At 36.8% G+C, this 17,079-nt stretch overlaps 1 protein-coding gene across 2 annotated transcripts in view; it reads right to left on the bottom strand.

The window, feature by feature from the left end:
• Positions 1–17,079, bottom strand: part of LOC121374913 (glutamate receptor-like) — a 68,177-nt gene that overhangs the window by 22,177 nt on the left and 28,921 nt on the right. For both annotated transcript variants that reach the window (XM_041502049.1, XM_041502048.1), the window contains exons 6-8: positions 16,689–16,784; positions 15,738–15,947; positions 880–990 (exon numbers count right to left, since the gene is read on the bottom strand). In XM_041502049.1, the coding sequence (XP_041357983.1) occupies positions 880–990; positions 15,738–15,947; positions 16,689–16,784 (417 nt within the window). The remainder of the gene's footprint in view (positions 1–879; positions 991–15,737; positions 15,948–16,688; positions 16,785–17,079) is intronic.

Genomic DNA, 17,079 nt, shown 5'->3' with positions numbered 1-17,079 from the left:
AAGTTACAATTTATTATTTGTTGAGGGGTCTTTATTTCGTTGTTACCTGTTGTTTGTTGTTTTCGGAGGAGTGGGGGGGGGGGGGGGGGGGCGGGGTTGAAGGAGTGTTTCTTTGTGATGTTTTTAGATTGCTATAAAAAAAAACATGGGTCGAATTTATGAAGCCTGTTTTTCTTAAATGCAGGTGTTAAGCATTGTTAAATGTACGTAGTTTCTCGTGTGTAAGACAGAAATAGGCTTTGTATATATACTATTTTTGTATTCCACCGCTATTTTTTAAATAATTTATGTTATTCGAAATACGGTCATACTTTTTAATAAGTCACAATATAGGAATAAGCATTTAATAATGTGTTATAATTGTTTCTTTCTTTGTCTATAGTATGCTATCTCCTTCAAATAATAAATAAAGACGAATACACACAAAACTGTAAGAGTAGTTTGCAGATATGAGCAATTTTTCACAGTTGAAGGCAAATCGATGTCCGTATACGCAGACAGACACACATAAAATTGTGGACTCCTCGTTAATAATATTCATGTCATATCTGACATTACATACGACAATGGTATTCCCACTGGCACCAACTGTATTCCGTCATTCGTAGATTTGGTTTACTTTACTAATATTAGGCCTAAGAAGCAGAATTTGTGACCTAGTTGGCGAGATAAAAATAGGAGACCAGGAAAAATAAATGTATACTAATATTTCAATGTGTTGGAATGTCGATAAAAACAGATTAGTTTCTGCAATGATCGGTTTTTTTCTTTGGGCGTTTCCATTAGTTGTATTCGACCCTAGGTCTAATAAAGCTAATTAAGGTTGTAGGTTGTCTAAATGCCTGTAAGTGATATTTGACTTAGTGACTTGATACTCACATTTGCCGCACCAAGATACATTGTAACCTCTAAAACATTCAGCTGGAACTCTTTTCTTTGTCCGTTTCTTCCGTTGAAGGCCACCTTTCCGCTGTCGCCGTTAAATTCTAACTGAAACATAACAAAGTACATAGAGAATAACTGGTTACATTCTTGGGATATCGGCTTTATCCTGTGCAGGATAAAGTTGAAGTTTGTTATATTTAACGACACCACTGGATCACATTGATTTATTTATCATCGACTATAGAAAGGAAACCCGCTACATTTGTTCCCTGTAGTACCAAGGGATCTATTATATGTGCCATCCCAGACAGGATAACACATACCACGGCCTTTAATATACCAGTCGTGGTGCACTAACTGGAATGAGAAATAGCCCAATGGGTCACTGACGGGGATCGATCATAGGACAACCGCGCATCAGGAGAGCGTTTTACTATGGGGCTACATCCCACCCCTCCTGAGCAGGATAACACCGATATCTTAAGACAATAACCAGATAATTTATTAGTTCTGCAATCCACAAAAAACAAACCCACAAATTATAAAATCAATCCTTTTATTTAACACTTTACCGCTTTCTGGAATAGTACGTTTAGTCATGATGGAATGTCTTGTCGCCTACTATATTTATACACCAAAACCAAATAGTTCTTAAATTACAATTCATTTCTTATTTTTAAATGAAAAATTGTCTTCTAAACGGTTTCTAAACGTTAAAACAATTAACTGGAAAAAAAACGAATAAGTCAGGTCAGGTAATTTTGTGTACATGCTTACATACCACTAAGGCTTTGAGCATGTCTGTCCCGGGGCCGATCTCTGGATAGCCAGAAAACGAATAATGAACTTTTAACAATATAACATTCATATGCTGGTCATAAACTAGTTACGTCCTAAGAGGCTTGTGACGGAATATGTTCTTAATTTTGTTTTCGCCTGTGGCGATATTAATTGTTTTAGAGGGCCGTGTGCAGTCTCAATATGCACTTAAGCCTAGGTGGACCTTGTTACGTAATACCTCTGCGCGACGGTCGTCGAGCTGTACTTTCCAATACACACCCGGACTAGGTGTGCAGGCCATGTGGCCAGTAGTTACGTAATACCTCCGCTAGTTCGGTACGATCGGGGTATATTTGGCGAACTAGGCGACAGTAAGTCTAGGCTTGTAAGAAAAAAAATACCGCTTGGTTACTGTGGAAATATATACATCATAAGATTCGGTTCCGCGTGCTGTCTCCGGACCAGTCTGGGATTTTATAATAAATAGCTAGGGTTTTAGAGATATCGGGGAGAAACATAGGAAGGCTTCCAGGGGGAACGTTGTCCGTTTGGACTTAGTAATTATATATTATTTCTGCTCTGTGTATAACCTTGATGTGATTGATGTGACTTTAAATATTTTAATACTGTATTATACCAATATTATTTAGACGATGCTGCCGGTCATCTGACGCAGTAAACTGTAGGCTCACTGTTTAAATAATTATTAAAGCTTAGCCAGTCATCCTAGAGGACCTAGGTAAACTGTAGGTTATTGTCTTTATTGTGATAGGTACCAGTATTAATTCTGTGTTACAAGGTTACTGAATGAGTAGTTACGGGTTAATTAAAAATTAACCAGGTAGGAATAGAGTTGTAATTCCTTTATTAATTAAGTTCCCCTGGAAGCGTTTCTCAATTATCACACGTGTGGGTGTTGTGTCACGGTGAAGTGATTACAATATTGTGTAAACTAGACACCTAGAGATTAACTAATTAAGTGATCAGTTCTGGGTTGTTATTATTTGTTGTTGTTAATTAACTACTGCGGCAGTACATTTGTCAGCGTAGTATTAATACAGATTCCAAAGTGTATTGTGTTTGTTGTGTTTTCTAGTGAACTAAACGTGCTATAATAATATATACTTTATACAAGATCTTATCTCTGATCATACCTAGACGAGCCACGCGGGTTTTTTGAACTGCCCGTTACAGAGAGATCTAATAGATATACAGTTAGGAGAGATATTTGGATAATCGTGTTTCATTCAGTTACGGGTATTGTAGGATCCCCGTGACAGGAGTGAAAATTGGGGCGCTCGTCCCAGATCTGAAACGGGACATGCATATTTAAAAAAGTATTGTTTGTAAATGGGGGCTTTATAAATTATTTTTACAAATAACTAGAAGTAGCAACGTTGTTCACTAGAAAATTAATTAATAATAAGTGCGTCATATCTAAACATGGATAAGAATTTGCTGGATAGGCATACGCTCAGTGTAGTGGAGATTAAGCGAGCACGTAAGGCCGAGTTAGTTGAATTCGCGAGTGAGCGGGAAATTGATTTAACATCAGCTAAAACATTAGGAGATATACGGACAAGTATTATCCAGGAAGTTTTTGGTGATAGTCCTGTTATGGAAGAAAGTGAGATTGTACCAGAGAAAGAGATAAATGACTTGAGTATGGAACAACAGTTAGCTTTTAAAAAGCTTGAGTACGAAAGAGAAGAACGTGCATTAGATAGAGAGAGAGAGGGAGAAAGAGAAGAGAGGGATAGAGAAAGAGAAGAGAGGGAGAGAGAGAGAGAGAGAGAGAGAGAGAGAGAGAGAGAGAGAGAGAGAGAGGGATAGAGAGAAAGAAGATACAGATAGAGAAGATAGAGATAGAGATAGAGAAAAGGAAGAGAGAGAGAGAGAGAGAGAGAGAGAGAGAGAGAGAGAGAGAGAGAGAGAGTAGATAGAGAAGAGAGAGAGAGAGAGAGAGAGAGAGAGAGAGAGAGAGAGAGAGAGAGAGAGAGAGAGAGAGAGAGAGAGAGAGAGAGAGAGAGAGAGAGAGAGAGGAGAGAGATAGGGATAGTGAATTCTAGTTAGCAAAATTAAAAGTGGAACATGAGTTAAAGTTGAATACTGAAGAAGTTAGACGGGAAGCCGGAAATGGGTTTAACATGTCGGAGGCTTATAGATCAGTGCCTGTATTTGACGAACAGGAGGTAGATATGTTCTTCCAACTTTTTGAACGGGCCGCTAAGCAGCTAAATTGGCCGCAGTCTAAGTGGACATTGTTAGCCGTGTCTAAGTTTAAGGGGAAGGCTAGTGTAGCTTATAATTCAATGAGTGATGAGCGAGCAAGTCAGTACGACCTAGTTAAGGCGGCAGTGTTGAGGGCGTATGAATTACGACCTGAGGATTATCGTTTACGGTATAGCGAGTTGAGAAAAACGCAGGGTCAGTCTTATAGTGAGTTTGTGGCTAAGAAGGCAGGGATGTTTGATAAATGGGTGGTGTCTCATCAGATAGAGTCATATACCGAGTTACGGGAGTTGTTGATCTTACAGGACATTAAAAATGGATTACCAGTTAGCTTACGTATTCATTTAGAGGATCGTGATGTCAAAAAGATAGAGGAGGCAGGCATAGTGTCAGATGATTACGTGTTAATACACAAAGCTCAGGCAGTACATGGTAGCTCTTTACAACAGGGTGATAAGAAGAAATTTCCGCCAGGTTTTTTCCGGGAAAGTAACTATCGGGGAGAGTCATCTAGTTGGTCAGCTAATCAGGCAAGGAATGCACCTGGTGGGCAAAGTAAGGATAAGCCTGCATTATCAGCCAATGCACGAACTTTTCGTCAAAAATATAGCAATTTATCTGGTCATCATTTGTTGAAAATAAATATAGTGACTGCAGGCTAAAATAAAATATCTTTGTCAGTTAATGTTATCCTGGTGTAATAAAAATTTGATACTGAAAACAGAACATCCAATACTTTGTGAAGAATGCTGCTCTAAGACGTGACTGGTGTAATGTAGATCTACCTGGTTCTCCTCGTTCGACACTGTATATCTGGACAGGCCTCGAGGAGTCGGGGGCGTAAGCGGGGGTACTGAGACCCAAAACATTTACCTTTTTTTGTCATTCATGTACAATCCAAAATAAAATGTGCTTGTTCTCGCACTGTTCGCACTTCACAAAACAATCTGTTCTACTGGCCCGTTCTTACACCGTTTGCTTTAAATATTCATGTATTCTGTCTGTACAAGCGAGAAAAAAAAGTCTACTAACTTTAAAGAACAACACTCAGAAATTGCTTTGTCTTTTATCATAGACTTCATCTTGAACGTCATTTGCTAAAGAGGTGACTGAATGCGATATTGTGTGTGTGTGTGGGGGGGGGGGGGGGGGGTAAGTTTCTTGTCGTGTTATAATAATTTAATACAGAAGCTTGTCAACTATTGACATGTTCGGATATTTAGAACATATGTCACTGGCTACTTTTACCTTTCCTTTCCATATGATTGCAATGATTGCCCACGCATATTTCATATCAGGTTTCTCATGTAACAATATTAAACGTATAGCTATATTAACTTTAATTTAAACAATATTCTGTGTTTTTATTTACTCCTTGTTTGTTGTTGATAGAAAGAAGAAAGAAATGTTTTATTTAACGACGCACTCAACACATTTTATTTACGGTTATATGGCGTCAGACATATGGTTAAGGACCACACAGATTTTGAGAGGAAACCCGCTGTCGCCACTACATGGGCTACTCTTCCGATTAGCAGCAAGGGATCTTTTATTTGCGCTTCCCACAGGCAGGATAGCACAAACCATGGCCTTTGTTGAACCAGTTATGGATCACTGGTCGGTGCAAGTGGTTTACACCTGCCCATTGAGCCTTGGGGAGCACTCACTCAGGGTTTGGAATCGGTATCTGGATTAAAAATCCCATGCCTCGACTGGGATCCGAACCCAGTACCTACCAGCCTGTAGACCGATGGCCTACCACGACGCCACCGAGGCCGGTTTGTTGTTGATAGAGAATGATTACTTAGTTGCATGGTATCCCAGATTAGCCATATAGTTTGACTCATTACATCCCAAGATTAGGACCTTTTGCACGATATCTTAGATTTAGTATAAGCTTACCAGCATATTTTAATGAACCAGACACGCACAACGAATGTTGAAATAAGGTGCTGTGCAGTACTGCTTCATTTCGTTTTAAACAAGTCTTAATGTTTACAAATAAAAACTGTGTATTGAAAAAAAAAGGTTACGTGGATGTGAGTTTAGCTTCATGTACATGTAAAAGAAAATAGTATATAGGTATTGAAAGTAATTCATGATAGAGTCTATCATACTAAACGTGTCAATAAAAGAGCATTTACCGACTTTTGGAGATCGGCATTTTTAGTAACTTAAATATGACGGCATTCTCAAAAGTGTTATTTATTTATTATTATTTATCAAATTTTGTATTAATTAGTCATGAAATTGATTAAAATTAGCAGACCCATTAATCGTAAAGAGCGGGAAGCAAATTGCTGTGAGTCACAGTGTGACGTCATTAACTACACTCAACGACTCACAGCACTGACCTATCACTATCCTTATAGTAACATTACGGTATGGTTGCGAAATCAATCTATTATCGAATTTATGTATCATAGAAAAAATAATAAAGATATCTAAACGTTTCTTCTAGTTTAAAGTAGCATCAAGAGAAGTCAGTTTGAGTTCAAAGCATCAACTCTAGTCTGAAACTGTGGAAGGCGATTTGTAACATCTGAGCTTATTGAGGTTTGATCCTGGTATCCTTTATGACGTCACTATATGAATTGTGCTACTTTTTATCTGCTGTTTATTTGACATGTAAACAATACCATTGGGGAATCTGGGCTCTAAAGAAAGCTATAAGGTTAACAACTTGGCTTGACGAAAAGCACAATAAACCTAGGGAATATTGCTTATGGTGTCCGTGAAATGAGCCAATTTTGCAAACACCATTCCCATAAAAGTCGGGTAATGCTAAGACGCTTTGTCTGCTTGATTGAACATAAATAAATGCCGAGAATTTGTCGTGCATTAAATAACAGAACACAAACGCTCTCCGTGGTAAAAGTGTGAAACTTGAATACGATTAATTTAAATTTGTCAGTGACATATTGTTTGTAACAAAACAAAACCTGTGAAGCAATTTAATTTCTTTCAAAGCATGTTTATGTGGATCTTTTATGTATGTGGCAGCAGTTTATAGACGGTTTCATTCGTAATTTTAAAATTTATTACCCATATGGGCAGTGAGATGCGGGTAAATATATTTTCTATCTTTCTCTAGGGAAAGATAGAAGCTATCTTTCTCCGCTGACGTCATGACGTTAGTTTGGTGATGACTGTCGACTGTCTCGTTGATGAGATGTTACAAACACCTGTGAATGTTTAGATAAACATGCTCTAAACCAATTTCTTTGTAGTTCATTCACTTCCCACTTGAAACTCTTGCTTACATTTGATTTGTGTACCTAAAGATAGCCTTTGACGTCATTGCTTTTCTTTCGTGACGTCATTTGTTTCCTCAGACATTCACGTCTATATAGTTTGTGTAATGTAAGACTTTTAAAGTTTAAGTATCTAAACTATTTACACTGTGGCTAATAAATACAATAACCCACTCGATACTCGGAATTACGGATTATCTGGCACTTGTGAAATTAATGTTGTCAGTCACTCGCTAAAGCTCGTGACTGACAACATTAATTTCAATCTGGACAGATAATCTGTAATTCCTCGTAAATCGTAAGTTATTGTCTATATCTATACTGATGTTGTGTCAGTTTACCTTTATTTGTCAATATATGTTTCATGCTGGGGTTTTGTTAAACATTCATTTGTCCATTCCATTGTCTATCTACATGACTTTGGTGTCTTAAATGGATTTATTGAATAGATTATTATGAAATTCGCTTTCTCTAATAACAATCGTGTGGGAAGGGGGTAGCCTAGAGGTAAAACGCTCGCTTGATGCGCGGACGATCTAGGATCGATCCCCGTCGATGAACCCATAGAGCTATTTCTCGTACCAGCCAGTACACCACGACAGGTATATCAATAGTATGTACAATCCTGTCTGTAGGATGGTGCATATAAAAGATCCCTTGCTACTAATAGAAACACGTAGCGGGTTTTCTCTCTAAAATTATGTCAGAATTATCACATGTTTGACGTCTAATAGCCGATGATTAAAAAAGCAACGAGCTCTAGTGGTGTTGTTAAACAAAACAAACTCTAACTTGTATTAAAAATTGGCTATCAGATGTCAGTTACGACATGTGAAAATATCATAAAATAAAATCGCTACCTTCAGGAATGATATTTGAAGCGGTCGGCAGAAACTATTTAGTGCGATCCGGAGTAATGTAGCTCTGTGGTTTTTTAAATTGTATCATTGGGTGGCCTTAAAAGCGAGTTCCTAACATTTAGAGAAGAAAATGGCAAATTTTCTATTCTCAGATGCCTGTGACCCAATCTGTTATATTAATGCACCTTTTCCCTACACACATATTGTTGAAGACAATAAGGTGCAGTGGAAGGAAAGCAGTATTCGGCACCGAGTTAAAGCGTAAATTAGTCGGATCGGTTTCGTTTTTTTGTACTTAACATGTCGGCTGACGGATCAATAAGACGTGATAATCTGTTTATTTCTCTTTTGAGTTCATTTCTCCAGTGAAGGTGTCAAAAGGGTAAATGTTTCCGGAGTTTTTCTAATTTGAACCAAATATCCATTTATTCCCTATCGATTTTCAAGATAACCAGAAGTACAGTAGACACAAAAAAAAACATTACAAATGAATATTGTTAAACTGGAAGTGATTCCCAATGCACCAGTTACTAATTAGAAAATAGCGAACTAGAGCGTTTGAATCACAACGCACTATCCGCAATTTAATATTCACACGGTGTTAATAATATGTTTTATTTATTTAATAAAATCACACTGACTGTCTGCCACCTACTAAAGTGACCCTATTCTCAAAAGATTCAGGAACGCCCCAACACCAGGGAACTACCTCAGGCGTCGCCTTTGACTGGGTCTAGCGGTGGAAAAAGGTGGCTGAGTTTGAGGTAGCCAGCATGTGCAATAGATTCTAAAATCATAGTAAAAACAGTAACAGTTGATACAACCTAAAATCATAGTAAAAATAGTAACAGTTTATACAACCTAAAATCATAGTAAAAACAGTAGCAGTTTATACAACTCGTGAGAGTAACCAATTTGTACACTGATGAAAAGAAACACATGGTTTTGGAGACGAAATTGAATTCACTGTTAGAGTAGTTATGCGTGCGGTTGACTGCCAGCAACACGATTAACTTCCTGATACTGTCGATGAGGATTTGGGTTCCAATCGATATTTTCGATTATTATTTATGTGTTTCCTTATTTTATCCCCATTAGTATTTATGTTTGTGGTGTTGTTTGGGATATGCTGCTTCACTAACGTGTATGGCCTATATTTATCCCGTCCCAACCAATGTTCCATGGCTGGTATATGTGCTGTCCTGTCTGTGCATATGGAAAAATGTAGGTGGTTTCTTCTGAACACTACGGGTCAAAATTTGGAAATGTTTGACATCCAGTAGCCGATGATTAATAAATCCATGTTTTCTAGTGGTGCCATTAAACAAAGCTAACATGATGGCCTAACTGTATGCAAAGTGGCATGTTAGTACCACATGTTGCACCATTATAGCATAACTCTACTACACTATCTACTTTATTATATAATACAAACCAGTAAACTAGAACTCGGTATTACAATGGAGAACGTACGTGTGTTAACAATTTCAGACATACGGCTGGATGCTCCTAGGTGATGATCAAGTCACCAGTGTCATGCAGCCAGCGAAAAACAACACGGTAGAAATATATTACCCTGTGACGTATAGTTAACCTGACAACCATGTGTCTGTGACGCATAAGTTAGCTACAACTTTTAGTCGAAAAAGATGTTAAAATTTGCTAAAAACCTGGTTTTTGAGGATATGTAAGAAATATAATAATACATTCGTGTCCATTAGATACCATTTTTCTCACAACTCGTTTAAAAACGTATCAAACTCGCTTTCGCTCGTTAGATACATTTGAAAACAACTCGTTGTGAGATAAATGGTATCTAACTGCCAATCATATATTATTCTCTATATCTTTAACTTTGAGTGTCAAGCAGACGAGAAACAAGATAGATGCATAAGAAGTTAATTGTGAGCATTATACTTCTATTTTTATGATATAATTAGATATTACTAATTATCCCCAGGGGGTGCTGAAAATGTTGAACGATTTTGTAAGATCATATGTCTAATGATTGCAAGCGAGTATCTCTCTTGTCTGCGATGGTTATATCTTTACTGCTAATAATAGACAGTCTGCCGCTAATAGCAGAGCGTACTTTATTGTGCTTAAAGGACAGTGCACAAAGGATAAATCCACTTAACGTTCTAATGTATATAAAATAGAGAACAAATCATATCTCGTATATTTAAGGAAAGAGGAAGTAGATGTGGCCTCGGTGGTGTCGTGATTAAGCCATCAAACATAAGGTTCGTAGGTACAGGGTTCGCAGCCCGGTACCGACTCCCATCTAGAGCGAGTTTTAACGACTCGATGTAAGACCGCTACACCCACTTCTCTTTTACTAACAATTAACAACCAACTCATTGTCCTGGACAGAGAGCCCAGATAGCTGAGGTGTGTGTCCAGGACAGCGTGTTTGAACCTTAATTGGATATAAGCACGAAAATAAGTTGAAATGAAATGAAGATGTGGCTAGACTGTTTGACTGATACATGTCCGGTATATCGTAATATCCATCTCCAAGAGTTCATGGGCCAAATTTACGAAGCCTGTTTTTCTTAAACGCAGGTGTTTAAGCATTGTAATTACATGTATTTACACGCGTGTATGTCATAAGCAGGCTTTGTAAAGTCTGTCCATTAGTATGTCTTCTGGCCAGAGCCCCGCCACTGGTGTGTCAAAGGGCTTGGTACGTTCTGTGAATTGCTGCTACACGTAAGGAGTGGCGTCGGTCAATATCCTGTCTAAAATTATATATATTCTATGTATCACAATTACCGTAATCATATATTAGACACTTCATGGCTAGCAGATGAACCAGATGTTGAGGTGTTTTATTCGAAAATTCCGTTTTTAATTATTAAATGCATATTTCGTGCCGTACCTAATACAAGCATACAAAAACAGGTCCTTTAACAAACAAAAACAGTCATGGCACAATGTTATAACATTTACATCTATATAAAAAAGACACTTTTAAATAAAAATCGCAATTATTGTATATTTCTGGCGAGCAACTGTCTTAACCCCACACCCACTCCCACTCCCACTAGATGTGGCCCAAAATATTGACATAGCTGTGCATTGGTTCTAATAAAGTTTACGACACCAGTAGAGCACATTGATTTATAAATCATAGGTTATTGGATGTCAAACATTTGGTCGTTTTTGACACGTCGTGTTAGAGAAAATCCGCTACATTTTTCTATACGCACTTTCCTACAGACAAGACAGCAAATACCACGGTCTTTGATATACATCCACCCCATTTGCCTTCCGGATATAAGAATGGCTCTGGAGTCATAACGTAGTAGGTTTCTTTCTTCTTTTTATTTGTTCGCATCATTTAAGTTATATTTATTTCAACAATGAAGTAAATCGGCTAACATTGCAATGAATATCAAGCCGTACGTTCGTCCGTTCGTCAAGTTATCCGTGTATCCCATGTGGTAAAGGCGGTAACATACGTTATTCAATAGTGTGGATGTATTTCTGATTTAATGAACATTTAACTGTCTGCATGCCTGTATCTATCTATCTATATATATATATATATATATATATTTATCTATCCATCTATTTATTTATATGTCTGTCTACTATGTGAATACATATTTTCCTATTAAAAATAAAGTTTGTTTGGTTTAACGACAACACTAGAGTACATTGATTTTTATTAATCATCGGTTATTGGAATGTCAAACTATTTTCCTATTAAACCTAAAAATTATGTTTTCGGGAACCCGACCCTACTTAGACAAAAAAAAAGGGATGATCCTATTTTTATATTACATATTTGTTTTTCATTAAAATATAGGTAAAACGAGTATATAAAATAAATAACATTTCATCAGGAACTGTAAGGGTCAATATGGTCAAAACATAAGTAAAACGCCGATCTATCCTAGCTTTTTTTATTCAGGACTACGTTTTCTGAAACAAACCTTTTTTAAGCCTGATTATTCAGATGCGGATTCATATATAATACACACACTGGTATATTTTATATTAATCCTATCTCTGTTTCACTGCCAATATTTGTAACAGACGGATATTACTAATATTCTGTCAATAACAATTGTTTTTAATGAAGCAGACCTAGAGGCTCAGGGCATGTTTCCCACAACACAACTAATTTCCTCATTGATTAAAAAAACAAAACAACAATGATGTAAAATGATTCATCTTCTTGCACGAAATAGTTAAGTTTCATGGAATTATGTTACATTATTTCTTTTAGAAACGTATTATTCATTTAAAAATGCATTTCGTTTTTAAGTTAATGTTTTCTCGCAGTTTAACACGATCAGTTTTATTTCGTTTTAAATTGCGTCTTTAGAAATCAATATTCTAGAGAGATGTCTGTGTTCATGTTGCAGATAGAATCTGGTAGCCATTCTAATAATTTCTGAAGTAATACAGGAAGCCTAGACGCTGATAGAAAGATCACAGACTGCTGTGCCATTGTGGGCGTGGGGGAGAGGGTAGTAGTGTGAGTGTTAAATTAATTGGAATCATTGTAAATGGCAATCTTACTATATCGCTGACATACGCAGCTCAATAGTGGAACTTCCCATAAGATTAGAGATTGTTCGAGGTTGGATCGACCTCGGTGAACCCACGTTATTTTTATCTTCATATTCCATATAAAAGTCCCCTTGCAACTAATCGGAAAGCGTAGCCTATGTGACGCCTAATGGGTTTTTTTTCTCTAACATTGAACTAGTTATCATAGCTTGATCGCAACAGTTTATAAAACCGAGTTCTTTCCATTTTCATATTCCATATAAGAGTGAGCGACAGCGATCTTGAGTAACAACGCTATCAGCATTAACTACATTTAGCGTTGCAGTTGCTGCCGCTATCTGTTATATAGAGTTCGACATCTGCAGCTGAAAAAGGGACTTCAAACCGCCATCTGTTGTGTTTGCCGCTATCTGTTGTACAAGTGTATATGGAACTTCAAGCCGCCGTGTGTTGTAAGGATCATTAGATAATCACATAATTGTGGGATGTAAGGTAGCTAGACTACTATTATGTAACATGCCTTAACAGGTCTGTGGGGAAATGTAAGATCACTACACTAACAGCTGAGGTATGTGCCACGGTCAGCGTGCCTGAATCTTAAATGGACATAAGCACGAAAATAGCGCTCAAACAAGCAACACAATTTTTATAAGAACATTGCTTTGCCCGCATTTAATGCATTTTAGTGATGAAATTCTATTAAGGTTCAAACATGAGCATATAACTGCTTACTGGGATATCTTGTCCAAAACTGATTAGATTGAAAGAAAATCGCTGCTACTTTTATTACCGTGTAGACTTTTATAAATTATACATTTCCACATATACAGGACAGGTCATACCACAGTAGATGAAAAGCATGTACTAGTCATGAGGAACCAGTCCGTGTATTTGGCTCACACTATACTTACCACTAAATATAGTGGTGCACACATTCTGGGTTAGAGTACGTGTGTTTGGAAATAAAATCCATACCTGACAACATTAAACCCGATAGCTAAGTTTGACCGACACTTGACGTACACTGGTTATTTCATTTGGTTATATAACTGATGGTGAACCTTCACTGATTCAATATACAAACGGTATCTCATTCATATCATATGTTTAAACATAGTATCAACTAATTTATCTTTTCGACTTGGCAAAATAATTCGAGCGATGCGGTTGCGAACAAGCTTCATGCTATCGAGCTAGTCTTGTGAGAGTGGCATTCCTTCTATAGACAGTGCAGAAAGGATGAAATAGTTTTGTGTCATGCTCGCATTGGTCATACCTACTTGACCCATTCCTTTATCATGAAGAAAGATTCTCCACCTCAGTGTTTGTTCTGCCAGTGTGCCCTGACGGTACGCCACATTTTTTATGGAGTGCCATCATCTCAAAGAAACTAGAAAAGATATATGTGGTCAAAGAAATGTGATGGAATCCTTTCGATTCCATCCAGAACTTTTATTACAAGTTTTACGTGATACGGACTTTTATTCTTAATTTTAATTTTTTCTATCTGCGTTATTTGTATTTTTACACAGTTCTTTACACTGTGTTTTTATTTCACTCTTGAATGTTACCATAGTTTGACACCCAATTTATCATTCAGGATATTTAAAAAATGCGGATCCACCGGATTATCTGTAATGATTTTAATCAATCACTGTGTTACAGAATATTCGCCAAAGAAAAATGCACACATTTTGTGGCACATCATATTGCTAGGTCTCTATCTGTGCACCGAGCAGGAGAAACATTAACACTGATGGCGCCACTCGTGGCACGATATCCCATCCCAGAAAAAACGGATTTCAGACACCAGTGAAGAAAATACTACCGGCTTTGGGAATCTGGTAGCACGAACTAGATTTTGGTAGCCAAAATGTTCCGATTAACTACCAGGGTCGAGACCTGATCTACCAATCAGAATGACAAAACGTTTTTCCTTGATCTAGACTGTAGCATTTCACAAATCAGAGGCAAATGGGTATTTGGCAAAATAATGGTTGATTCCATGAACCTCTATTTAGTGCTTTGTCTAGAGGAGAACAGCCACTCCCGAGGACACCATTTACTGAAAAATACATAATTTTGACGGCAACTCGCTGACTATCAAAAGTAGCACATGATAGATGATTAGAATGTATACAGCTGTTATGACATGCACTGATGAATCAGTCTTTTTTGATATGTGTTGAGGTGTCGTTACGGAGACATTTCATCAATGTCAGTTTATTATTTTCGTGCTTTGATGAAATTAGGGTTCAAGCACACTGTCATGGGCATACACCTCAGCTATCTTGGCTGTCTGTACTGAACAGTGATTGGTGGTTAATTATTAATGGATACTGGCAGATAAGTCGGTAAATAATCTTCTTACACTTCAACAGTCATTAAAACCCGTTCTGGATGAGAGCCGGTATTGCGGTGCGACTCCATACCTATCAGCTTTAAGAACGATGACTTTTTAGCAATACATCACCAAGACAACTGTTAAGTGCTATCGTGTTATTTTCTTTTATTTTAGATAGATATGCCCTGGACACAAATCATCTTTTAACCGCATTCTTTTGTCTCATGATGGGGTTATTCTCACGGGCACGATCGGCTAATGTGGAGCCAGAACTTAATTAACACGGTAAACTCAGTTAATATAAGTGTGGCCTCATAAATAAAATTTATTCTCTTTGCATATCGGGATTATCGATCACTAGTCCTTAGGATAAGAACGCTGTGTAAAACACCTATTGTTAAACTCAACGATGTTGGCAACGTTTCAAGACCTTAGGAATTTAAAGTTGAAATGTTAAGTTCGTTCTGTGGGTTAATGAAATGTACATTTTGAGGTAACTAAAAATGAAGAGAAAGTTGTTTTACTTGAAAACAGAGTATACTGAATATACAGGAAATTTACCTTTGACACCTATCCAAGAGGAAATATGGACACAAAGAACAAACTATTTCAAAATTAATTGATTTGCTGACTTGCTAAAGTGTGATTTACGGGAAAAGCAATGACCGTGTTGAAACATTCTCTAGACTCTGTTTTATGCAGATATTTTGAATGTTTTAATGGTTTTGACACATCCATATTCCGATTATAAATAATAAAATACATGAATAATGGAATAATTATCACTGATGAAAGATGTTTCTGCTGGGCTGGAAAAGGAATGCTACATATGTATTTTCATTTATTATCTAAACTCACTGTGGATATTTTCTTTGCGAGTCTCTCCCCATGTTCTTTAACCCAGTTCTGAGATGTTCCACATTTGGGGGTCGTCTCAAAATACAGTCTATTGATTCCACGCCATCGACTGACTTTTTTGAATAGTCGAATGCTTCCAATCTCTTTAAGTATTTCCTCTAGAGATTTCGTCAGAACCAAAACTGCATCTTTGGCGAAGGCTTTGTCTATCTAAAACAAAGAAAATGTATTATGATAATATAACACGACCAGTGTTGTTGCGGGAAATCCCGTTGTGAACAGCGAAGGCTTAAAGAGATTACGTGAGAATTGGGTACATATAGGTCGACTGTAACAGGGAATACCGCTGAGATAGTGATGCATGTGTGCGTCGTCTTCCTCCCACCGAAATACTCATTTGGTTTTTGAATACAGAATTTATTTTGTGTTATTTATTAACGGGCTGTTTTATTTTTTTATTGGGGAAGAGGGTAAAACATATATTTGTATTTATCACTTTATATATATATATATATATATATATATATATATATATATATATATATATATATATATATATATATATATATATATATATATATATATATATATGGTATATATATATATATATATATGTATATATATATATATGTGTGTGTGTGTGTGTGCGTTCGTGCGTGCGTGCGTGTGTGCGTGTGTGTGCGTGTGTGTGCCCGGGTGTTGGAGTTAAAACATATTATTATTGGAAATTTGTATTGGCATGCAGTCCAAATTACTACAAAATGCATATAGATCTAATTAATTACAATAATAGTATTCGTTTTCTAGGAATATGCCAAGAAACATACATTTGAGCTATGGAAAAAAATCCCCATCCTTTATTGTTTATCAGAAATAGTTCAGATTTATTACATGTCATACACACCAAAGAAAAGTTCCATTAATACTAAACCATACTGTTTAAAAAGTTACCTTAAACGGTGAAGACATCGAGGACCTGTCTAACTCGAATCCTGTAATATTTACTCCTCCTATTTTGAACTGTGTCAGATTTAACGTTTTAAGGTCCTGAAAATGTAAAACGAATATACTTAATCACATAATAAATAATGTATGGAGGTGGCACTGTTTTGTTATTGAGCTGATCCACATAAGCTGAATTATCCATCATCGATTTGTTCCGTTTTGCATAGTGTAGTAGCTGTACAACTAATAAGCATTGCTTGCCAATATTACCTCAAAGGATCCCTACGGTATAGATATCGTCTCAGACACTATTCAACATGGCTATTCATGAACGCAGTAACGGAATGAGTAAAGATTATTTTATTTCTATAAAGCTTTTAAAGAATAATTAAAGTAC

The sequence above is a fragment of the Gigantopelta aegis genome, chromosome 6 (genome assembly GCF_016097555.1).
Source record: "Gigantopelta aegis isolate Gae_Host chromosome 6, Gae_host_genome, whole genome shotgun sequence".
NCBI lineage: Eukaryota > Metazoa > Mollusca > Gastropoda > Neomphalida > Peltospiridae > Gigantopelta > Gigantopelta aegis.
This window is presented reverse-complemented; position numbering and strand designations above follow the sequence as displayed.